General features: G+C 34.8%; 1 protein-coding gene across 5 annotated transcripts; it reads right to left on the bottom strand.

Moving 5' to 3' along the window:
* Nucleotides 1-595: 595 nt before the first annotated feature.
* On the bottom strand, nucleotides 596-11,446 carry LOC135585439 (uncharacterized). 5 transcript variants are annotated; one of them, XM_065093347.1, is made up of 11 exons: nucleotides 11,250-11,446; nucleotides 10,855-10,953; nucleotides 9,243-9,464; nucleotides 9,043-9,167; nucleotides 7,708-7,829; nucleotides 7,518-7,600; nucleotides 5,639-5,797; nucleotides 3,135-3,317; nucleotides 2,952-3,046; nucleotides 2,757-2,854; nucleotides 596-874 (listed from the first exon to the last, which is right to left on the bottom strand). In XM_065093347.1, the coding sequence occupies exons 1-11, from the start codon at nucleotides 11,289-11,291 to the stop codon at nucleotides 756-758; spliced, it is 1,347 nt and encodes a 448-aa protein (XP_064949419.1). In that variant the 5' UTR covers nucleotides 11,292-11,446; the 3' UTR covers nucleotides 596-755. The 5 variants fall into 5 exon arrangements, with proteins under 5 accessions (XP_064949419.1, XP_064949421.1, XP_064949420.1 ...); XM_065093349.1 differs by having other exon boundaries at nucleotides 3,135-3,293; XM_065093348.1 differs by having other exon boundaries at nucleotides 9,243-9,452.
* Between the last annotated feature and the right edge of the window lie 30 nt (nucleotides 11,447-11,476).

Raw genomic sequence — 11,476 nt, 5'->3', positions numbered from 1 at the left:
ACCATTTGATTGAGATCACACGGTTTGATCTTGTTCTAAAATAATAATAATAATAATAATAATATTTAAGTGATTGAACCACACTCTTGGCAGATTAAAGAAACAATAAGTTTGGTTTCGGATTCCAAAAACAACCTATAAAATAATTTACCAATGATTCATATAGGGTGATTGAGATTGGAAGTTCAAGCACCCTTCTTAGTACAATGTCATTGAAACTCTTTAAAGATTCCAAATAAAATAATAAATAATAATAATAATCTTAACTAAATTTGCCAAGTTTTCCCAAGTTTTCCCAGTTCCTCACCTTGGTCTTACCAGTCTTACCACAGTTATACATACTGAATGACAACGCATGTTAAAATGAGTATTATTTTCCGGAGTATTATTTTCCGAAACAATAATCACCGTTCTTTTTTCTCATCTTATCCTCTACAGAACAAATGGTACACAATGAAGATTTAGGTTTTGTTGACATCTCTTATCATCGACACAAGCTCAAGCTCAATGCTGATTGTTGCATCAACACATCCACGGACAATTTAAGCTAGCAGTTATGCATTGCACATCATTGAACATCATCTCTAAAGACAACTTTCAAGCCGGAAGCTGAAAACGAAATTGTTATAGTGCACAAGTTTACGATGGTCAAGATTTAACTTAAGATTAATTTTTCTGGTTATAAACAAATGCACAAAGGTTTATACATGATACTTGTCTAAGTAAAAAAATTTCAAATACACAAACGTAATTGTCTAATTTTTCTCCTGCTGCTCCCGGTAACAATATTTTGGTCGAAGCCGAGCTAATGCTTCCGTGTGAGCCACTGGAATGTCCCTGGTAGAGAAGATTTCCTCCCATACTTGCTGGACTTCTACAAGGAGAAATAAAAGCAAAATTAGCAGTTTATGGGCAATCATTATTTACCACCAGATACTAAATTCTTATTTTGGAAATATAGTTCCAATTCAGCGTGATCCTCGAATCCAAGGCAATGGGTCCAAACAAGAAGACAGTTCAGAGTCACCAATGTGGCTCAAGGCAAAACGATTAATGCATCATTTCATGTTGCTCAAATGGTCAACTCATTTTTTTTTTCTTAGTTTTAATTCTTTCAGTCTTCCTTAGAGCCATTGAGACTATAAAGGCGTGTAAAGGTCTAGCATAAGCTACTTCATCTTACGAGAAACATAATATGAGAAATGGTGGACGCCTGGTTCTGCCCTCTCCAAATGCAGGTTGGTTGGCACATAAAGTAGCACAAGCAGGTGAACACAAAGCTTCAGAAGCTAAGATAAGAAACCATGGCAGATATCTTGAACAATGCCAAAAGAACATTTGGCTTGTCGAGGCAAAGCACTCTTACTTTTTTTATCCATGTCTGTGGAAATAACTCCACTTTGATCAATATGCAGATGGAGACTGTCCATCGGAAGCATGTTAGTTTACAAAAAAAAAATAAGACGAGAAGATTGTTTACAATGAATTTGGGTGGCAACAGACCAAGACAAACTTCGTGAAACAAATCAATGAATCAAGGAAACATTCTCTAATGCACTTTGTTGCTATATCAGAGGAAACAGATTAACATTCAATGCCGTGAATCAATATATTAACTCAACAGATCATGCACTTCTGGCTATTCAAAACCTGGAAGAATTTGTTTGGAGTATCTTATTGTATTTAATGTTTTCTTTTTTCTATGCTCACCCTTCTCTTTTATTATAAAACTTTTATCATTTCATTCTCTTGCTATAATCTTCATGGCTCCTTTTTCCTTCTAAAGAAGAGTAAAAGATTAAATTCTCCCATGATTGCTGCAGGTGGAGGTGGGGGGAGAGAAAAAAATGGTCTGGAAGGCAACAATACATTATCATTTGAATCATCTTGATGTGAACAGAAACCTCTCATGGTTTTTTCCCTTTGAAGTGGTAAACATAAAGAAGAGAAAATGAAGTTTAGGAAAGGCAGATAGTGGAGACCAGCTTCTTGAGTGGGAGGACAGCACATTCTTGGAAGTCAAGCCAGAGTTAATTTAACTTCTGAAGGCTCAGATTAACGGAGTTCAGACACTTTCTCTGTCAAGCAGCAGAAGGAATTCATCTTCAACAGAGGGTGGAAGTAAAAGATTTATGATTATAATTGTTGATGACATTATTACCAATATGTTGAGATTTTTTATGATATATAAGTGGTAGATGCAACCATATGCGGCAGAGATACACCGCAGCCATTGAACATTCAGAGCTGGTATTGCCAATTTCTATGGTAAAATACACATTCCGACCCTACTACACAGCTAAGGAACCAGCCAGAATTCTTTTTGTCCACCTTGAAGAAGGGAGGAAAAGGAAAACAAATATCTAAAAGGAGAGAAAAAATGAAAGGAACATAAATTTTCCATTGGTTTTTCTACAGTGATAAAGAATGACAAAAGGAAGCAGACTACTAATATTTCACCTTCTAGGTACCAGCAGATTCAGGTTGAGTTCATGAGATTCTAAGAGCATACTGTAGGCACAAGATATAACCAGTGATAAGGGGGTGGGTATCTAATAATAAAGGCATAACCCTAAAGAACATCTCTACATAGGCAACAGAAAGTAACAACACATACAGTAAACAAGAATAAAAAATTATCACACACATAACACACATAGTAACCAAGACAATCAAGACTACGCAGTTAAGATGATCCATGAAAACAAAATAAATCAAGTAATTATAATGAATCAATAGTTAAATTCCACACTCACCAGAATGATCCTTAGCTGAAAGGCACATGATTATCATGTCAAATCGTGGCACCTTGACCATATTATCTAGAAGACTAATAGCTAATTCAGTATCTTCCCTGAAAATGGAACACATGCCGTCAACATATGGTCAAATCCCTGGTTATGATTCCCTTTTATGATGAAAAAAGCCATAATAACATAGAAACAACTTACTTGAAAAATGTGCCAATGCACTTAATAATGTCAACTAAAATTGGTGCCGACAGGGCATTTTTAAAGATCTGAGGCAGTGTATGAGGTGGGATCATCTGACCTCACAAGTTGAAATATAATACAGACCTCAGCAACTGAATCCAATAAAATTTCTGATTAAACATAAGTAGAATCAGGACAAACCTTTAGCAACTGAGCTTGAGCAGAATCATCAGAAAGTGCCCTCCAAGAAACCTCAAATTCATAAGCTGACTTTGGAGAAGTAATATTTTTAGCTGCTGAAGCCACAGCTCGAGAAGCAGCACGAGAGGCGACATCATGCAGTGATGCTTTTAGCTCATGCTTGTGTTGGACACATTCATGTTTCTTTCAGATTGTTTAAAATTGCAAGAGTATGAGAAAAACAACAAAAGTGAATCATTACACTGATCTAAAGAATGAATAACCTTTCTGAAAATGAAGTATTATCACATTTAAAAGGTTTATCCTGAAAACAGCAGAACATATGAGAAAACTAACCCAGATGCAAATAGGGTCAATGGACAAGTTTTGCACATTGATCAATGAAAAACAGATGTTCTCAAGTAATAGTGGAGAATGTGTTAATGATAGCCTCAGTGTCATGACATCCAATTTAAATAGATGAACTTGTTATGGCTGCTAAAAGCCCCCGGCACCTTATATTGTTTATGAGCCCACATACACAAGTTCTGATGTCATCATCATTATGTTTCATACAACCATCACAAAAAAGAAGCATATGCCTCAAATTATGATAAAATAGTCACTGTCGTAGAAGATACGAGTTTATAATATCTAGATCGGAAATTATAGAGATTTTCAGATGATGTAGATAACTTCCAGCATTAGTATTGAAGGGGCTGAAGAAAAGATTGATGTGTCTATCACATACGTCGAAATGTGAAAGGAAGGTATCAACAAGTGGCAAGCAATTTCGTGATATAGCCACTAATATATAGCCAGGTCAATTTTGAAATTCACCAAACATGATTGATGTTTGCAATCAGTTACAACATGAAATTACATCGCTACATCGCACCAGAAAAAGATCATCATGGCCTGTGCCACAGAATGACAATTATACTGAAATTTCCACCCTTGTAATTTGAGGAAGCAATGATGTACATTAATCAAAATGGATCTGGTAGCTGGGATCCAATCTTGTATGAAAAACAAACATAATGAAAACTAAATCACATAGTAAAGGAGTAGGTTTACTTTTGGAAATACTTCTGAAATTAGCTCAAAATGTTTCCCAAATTAGCCTTACAGGTAGCAAAGTACTATTCATGACATTTCATTTAAAAAGAACACTATTGGTAGCAACATGTCAGGAAGGAACACCATTATCTAGAATCATGTTTTCTCAAACTTGAAAGTGCATTTAGAGAATCACATTTCTTTAGGTAATTCTATTTGTGACACTAGTAAGATTGCTCCTATACGACATAAGTGACCATGGTCTGAATCATGTGATCAGTCTCCTCATCGATAGAAGTGCAAGTTGACCCACCTAGAGCACGTATTAACAAGAGCCTCATGCACTGGCTCACCCTTTTCAATCGGCAACAAGGCTTCATGATGTAAAATACTACTTTGAATTTGCATTTTCAGGCAATTATTAAGCGCCCTTTCACATCATCAAAAGTACTAGTCCTGGAAATTTTTCACAATAAAGGCTCATTCAAAATATCAAGGCAAAAGCTAGTTTGGAAACAAGTTCAAAATATCAAAGAAAAAGAACATATCTAGAAAGGCATGGATGACCTAGATGGTAACATATTGAATGAAACTGGCCTCAATCCAAAAAAGGTTAATTATAGGCTTGATTCCCAACAATAGAAGAAGAAAAACCAAAGAATATCTTTCTTTTTCTAGATAATGACAAGAACAAATCCAAGTAATATTTCTTTATTCCTTCTGCAGAGTTCGCTAATAGATAATAAAATGGAACTTATGATCTGTAAGTGTAGCATAGACAGAAGTTCAGGGGAAGTAAAGGATATTGTTTGAGAAGTAGGACATTGATAACCAGGTGGTACACCTAAACAGAAGAGGGTGTCATCTTACATTTTCCAGGTTGTACATCTAAACAGAAGAAGGCAGCATGAAAATGTTGTGAGCAGAGCAACTACTATAATAGTATTTGCTCCCCCATGTTTTGGTCGCATAAACTTGCAAGAATGCAATGATAATGACCACATTGGTGCAGCTGGGTGCATGCTTCAAGTTATATAATGACATATATATAACTGAACAACACCATTTCACAAGAAGTGAGAAACTGGATGTCTGAAAATATGATACCATTTTTTTTTTCATTTCTACATAGCAAAAACAGGCATGGGGCATGGACACTTTACATATGTGATTTACACATCTCAGTTCTTAAGGCTAGTGTTTTATTTCCTCAACATTTCTCTAGTAATTACCACCAGTATCAAATAGGAGGACATATGTAGTGCACAAAGTTCTCACCAATGTAGGTTTGGGGCCAAAGTACAGTCTTATCTATATATTTAGAATATGAAGAGGCAGTTTCCGGAACTTGAACATGGTCTCACAGATAGGAAAAAGGAACAATCTCACTATTGTACCAAGATCCACTCTCATCACTAGTATCAAATGATTATAAAAAAAAAAAGGCAAGATCAATCACCACATACCACCACACTGGATTTATGTGAACTTGCTGCTGCGTTGTGGACTCTATTTGAGATCAAATAATCATCTTGGATAATTTTTGATTCCACTTGCAAGCCATCTGCCCGTTGGCTCTCTTTACTTGCCTCTATTAAGGCTCCAGATTTCCTGTTGGCAACCTCCTATAACACCAGATCTGAATTAGTCAACAAACATAACCTTCCTGATTTCCTAAAAAAAAATTTAACTTATAACAACAATAAAAGGATTAACAAAAAACTTAGTCAGTTCACATTAAATGTTCTAGAATTAAAAATTGCCAAAAGATATGGTGACTTCCTTCTAAATTTAAAAAATTAAAGGTGAACATGATCTACTTTTGTCACAGCTACTAAGGAATAAAGAACAAATTGAACAGAAAATAAATTTAACTGGTAGTTGCAGGTCAATTTTGAAAACAAATTACCACAATATATCTAAGAGTAACACCATTAGACAAGGAAACAAAAACGGAATAAAAATCTGGAATATAATCAATCACACTTGGTCAAAACCAGATACGATCTTATATAAGATATAAGCTTGTTAATAGATTTGCAGCACTGATTGCACCATCAATTAGGTCAACATCGATCAATATATTAGGTAACAAGATGCAATAGATATATCCGGCATGAAAAATATCTAAGTACTAAGACAAGATTCATAAAATTCAGAAAAGAAAAACATGATGAGAATGCCAATGACCACCAAAAATTCACGTCTTCCATCAAAGTAAATCTATAAGTAAAAAAATATATTATACTCAAACAATAAATAAAAAACATCAAGATATAGGTAGATAACCAAAGGCATAACATACATAATCTTGCTATTAAATATCAAATCTCCTTCTCAAGCAGAAGAGAAGCAATGTGAAATTGATGTGCCAAAGGATTCCATATCCATGATAACAAGTATCTCATCAACAATGGCAAAGAAATGAGTTCAAGCTAGCACTATACAAGCTAGCGCTATAGTACCTAATCACCAACACCCATTTTAACATTTCCTCCAGCAAATTTGCAATACATCCTTGCATCATTATTCTGGCAAGGATGTATACCAAAGGCATAACGTACATAATCTTGCTATTAAATATCAAATCTCCTTCTCAAGCGGAAGAAAAACAATGTGAAATTGATGTGCCAAAGGATTCCATATCCATGATAACAAGTATCTCATCAACAAATGGCAAAGAAATGAGTTGAAGCTCGCACTATAGTACCTAATCACCAACACCCATTTTAACATTTCCTCTAGCAAATTTGGCATACATCCTTGCAGCATTATTCTCGCAAGGATGTATACCAAAGGCATAACATACATAATCTTGCCATTAAATATCAAATCTCCTTCTCAAGCGGAAGAGAAGCAATGTAAAATTGATGTGCCAAAGGATTCCATATCCATGATAACAAGTATCTCATCAACAAATGGCAAAGAAATGAGTTGAAGCTAGCGGCTAGCGCTATAGTACCTAATCACCAACACCCATTTTAACATTTCCTCTAGCAAATTTGGCATACATCCTTGCAGCATTATTCTGGCAAGGATGAATCTGATGTTTACGAATCTGATTTTGCACATTTTTCTTCATAAGTTCCTCATGGCAGAGAGAACTTATGCTTTGCTCTCTCATGGTGGCATCACAGGCTCCTGTGTTGTCATACATCAGAAAGCTTTATCATTAAGTATGCATGAGTATCCACTTCCCAAGTGCATGAAATATACAACACAAACCCTATGTAAGCTGCTGAATAATTTTGTTTAAAGAACATCTTAAGAAAAATGTATATAAATATTTAGGTAAAACAACAGTACTTAGAAATGCTAAAAGACCAATAGAAACATAGATGTTACCTTCTCATACAAAGCTTTTATCTCAGAGTACTGCTTTCTAAGTTCTTGAGTATTTGGATCAAGTCTCACAGCAAAATCAGCATCTGTAATCAGAACTTAAGGATCACCAGTTCTAGAAACAAGATAACTGAATTCAAAATGCATGAACTAGATATCAAAACTACAAGAGACCAAACATATTCTCTTATACCCTCTAATGATGCTTTAAGCTTTCCAAGTTCTTTCCTGGCAGTAGCTCTACGTGAGTATGCTTTGACATAACGATCATCCAAGTTTAAGGCCTCCGTACAGTCATTCTCGGCCTCTTCAAATCTAACAAACATGTGTAAGGCACACCATCAATTAAAAATAAGAACCACCAAAATCACATGGAAGAAGGAAGATAAAAGATCTAAATTAGCCAACTTTGGCAACTCTATTTCTCCAATTCTTCTTTCATATTTTCAATAATACCTTATAAAAGCCCAAGAAGTTCTAACCTCATAGCTTTAAATATTTTATTACAAGTAATGACCCAAACTGAAGCATAGAATTGCTAGAACAATAAAAGTTTCCAGTTGGCTTACAAGGCCACAAGAATTCTACAACCAGGTTTTCTAATAGGATTGGAATTTTTAAAAGCTTGGTGAGAAGAAAGACCAAAGGCATCAAGAAAGAACATTTTATCTATCATAACTAGTTGCAAATAAAGCTTGAACAGAGAGACATAGGATATCTCTAGTCCGACCTCTCAATGATATCAAAGACAAATTTCTTTAATTTGTATATAGTTGAAATTTGCCAAAGTCCTAAAAGGTGGAGTTACTTGCATTAAGTATCTGATAATACATTAGACATAGAGCTATAATTATTACAATTAGAACATTTAAATTTTAAAATGGGAAATTAAGTTATAAATTAAAATAAAGAATGAAAACAGATAAATGTAGGATCTGACAGAATCCAGAATGATTGTAAATACCTAACAAACTAAAAGGTCAGATCTGATCATATACACTATAATCTGGAAATCTGAAGAAAGCATTTTATCAATCGGAAAGACACTCTTCTAGCATTTAATCAACACAAAGACCATACACAGAACTGCACAAATTATTGCTGAATTGTACTTCTGAGCCATCATATTGAAACTTTGGAAGAAAGTGACTAAACAAAGATTAAGATTTAGAATCACTAATCCAAAATTTTGACATAATAAAGATATACCTAAGTGTAACAGTTTGTTTCTTTAAAAAATCAAACCTTAAAGGTTATTTATTTATGCAACAAATATGAAAAAAAAAAACAAAGACTTGTATCTGAAGTTTAAAACCCTAGAAAAAATTCATGAGAGCTCCTACAAAATAATTCATAAACTAGAATACAACCTGCTTTGCACAATGTACAATTTCTTCAAAATCCTTTAAACATGTAAAAAAGAAAAAACATAATAGAAAGTTCAAATTTATCTTTAAAGCAACAACATATAACTTAAATTTTAACGTCAAACCAATAACATCATGAGCAGATAACATGAGAAACTTGCCTTCTAAGTTTGAGATAAGCCATAGCTCTATTTGCAAAAGCAACAGAAGTAGGAGATAGTGCAATACTTCTTGAGTAGCACTCAATGGCTTCGAGAAACCTTTTTTGCTTAAAATATTCATTACCCTACAAGAAGAAAAAAGAAATAACAGTTGTCACAGAAGAATCTAACCATTCTATACATGAAAAGTATCTTCCTACCAGCTCTTTCTCTGATGCAGCATCAGGTAAAGCTTCATCATTCAGATTGCTACTGTATATCTGGCCAATTGCATCAGTATATTTTGAATAATCATACGGTGCGGAATGATCATTAGAAGAAAAATCAAAAACTACATCAGATTTTGGCTTAACACCAACGGCTGGAACCTTTCTTGGAGGTTCTTTATATCCATCAATAATTCCAGGATTCTGTGGTGAGCCCTCCAACATAACAATAGTTCCGGTTAAGCAAAAAAAACAAACTATGAAAAGCATAAAGAAAACTCTATACTATGTTTCACTTCTCAGCAGTAGAACTAAGATCTGCAATTAATTGAAGCTCATGCAATTTGAATAAAAGATAAGCAGTTACTATTATCAACACCAATAACTATGCAAAAAAAAAAAAAAAGATTGACGAAAAGCTAAAAGCAGTAACCATGGATTCATTGTGAACAAATCTTGGTTTGGAATACAGTAAGGCCAAATCAGAATATACATGAACTCCACTGCCTGGAGCTACTGAATAAAATAATATGGACGAAATTATTTTAAATGCAATAAGGCTCATTGAGCCAAGGGCAACATAGCAAGTCCACTATACAGTATATGCAGGCATAAGTATCATAAATCAAGAATGCATTGTGAAAAACAGATATATGTAGTGCAAATTATCCACATATTCAGTTCTCAAGCTAACAAAAATGCAGTTCCATACAATTTAATTGTAACAGAAGAATCCACAAATAATTAAGCATGACTTCAGTTCATCAGGGTTGCAACTTTCAAATTCATTTGTGCACAAATAAATTAAAACTGTACAAAGATGTTATAGTAGACAGAATGAAGATCAGAAGGACGACCAAATAATATGTGGTCACCAGTGCCACAACTACGCAAGATTAAAAAAAGAAAAGGCTCTTGATGAACCAAATACATTTTTTGAAACTCAATCTATGAAAGGATTATGATAAACCTGATTAGGAGGCAGATGGTTACAAATACATAACATAATCTGTAGGACCAATTTTTATGTCATTATCAGTCAATTGCAAAAAGTGGACAAGACAATGGATACAGAAGTCTTGCAGTGATTTTTTCACTGTTCAGCAAAAGAAACTTGGGGATTTGCAACATTGATTCATCTTGGGCAGAAAATCCAGCGGCCATATGCTCATTATGAGAATCAGAATAACAGAAATCACCACATCTGTCAAAAAATGAAAGGTCCACAGAAAAAAACACAAACATTGAGCACCCAAAGAACAACTCAACTACTTATTTATTCAGGTCTTGCATTCATGTTGTGCTTCGACTCTTTGATATACTCATGAGAAACATCCAACAAAAGATCATATAGCCACCGTATTAGGACCTATGTAAAAGTGGATAACTTTACTACTTGTACCAGTGACAATTCCAAGATGAATGTAGTCGTCGAGGAAAGAATATAATAATACTGCATTATTCTCTTACATCATAATGTTTACTTGTTTAGAGTAAAATTTTTAAGTAAGAAATCTTCAGCATCCAAGCAATCACAGCAGAATTGGCTGTTACATCAGGTACATTGCAATATTAGCCTATAAGAAAACAAAAAATAAAACACTACCGGATTTTTGTTCTGGCGGGCATGGCCCTTCAGCTTATCGTCCTTGTCCTTAAGCAAGTCATCCCAGTCTTTCAGGCCGTTCAAGAAACCCTTGAACTCCTAAGAAACAAAGTATTTGCGGTGAAAATGTTCTTAAGTTCCAATAACAGCATATAAAGCGAAAGAGAGATTTTTGTGGCAAACCAAACCAAGCTACGCTCTTATTCTAACATTTTTCACCGTCACCATATCATAGTTAAGATCATTAAGCCTATTTCATCAGAAGGGCGGAGGATAAAAAAAATTGTTCTCGTCTACGAACAACAGGTAGGTACTGCTTCCTCATCAACACAATAAAAGGCTCGAATTTTGTCCAGAAAACATAAAAAAAGATGCGATTTCGTGAAAAGACTTACCATGGAGCGGTCTCGGTCCGGTTTTCTGGAGACCCCAGCCATCGATTTCGAAGCAACCACTAACAGCTAGAAACAGAGAGAAGGCAGAGAATAAATCTGTCAAATCTGAAGATAAGATACGAAAAGAGCAACAGTTCGCGAGGGCGAGGGCGGGGCGAAAGCAGGAAGACACTGGAACTTCGAGGTCTCTCTCGGTTCTTCTTGGGGTGAAAGGGGCGTTTCAACCT

This window comes from Musa acuminata, chromosome BXJ2-1 (genome assembly GCF_036884655.1).
Source record: "Musa acuminata AAA Group cultivar baxijiao chromosome BXJ2-1, Cavendish_Baxijiao_AAA, whole genome shotgun sequence".
Classification (NCBI taxonomy): domain Eukaryota; kingdom Viridiplantae; phylum Streptophyta; class Magnoliopsida; order Zingiberales; family Musaceae; genus Musa; species Musa acuminata.
The sequence above is the reverse complement of the archived record's forward strand: the minus strand, read 5'-3'. Positions and strand labels throughout refer to the sequence as shown.

Coding starts and splice junctions, on each gene's coding strand:
- LOC135585439 (XM_065093347.1), bottom strand. CDS start 11,291: ATGGCTGGGGTCTCCAGAAAACCGGACCGAGACCGCTCCATG. Junction 3,318..5,638: donor CACATAAATCCAGTGTGGTG/GTATGTGGTGAT, acceptor ACAATCTGAAAG/AAACATGAATGTGTCCAACA. Junction 3,047..3,134: donor CTCAAGCTCAGTTGCTAAAG/GTTTGTCCTGAT, acceptor TTGTGAGGTCAG/ATGATCCCACCTCATACACT.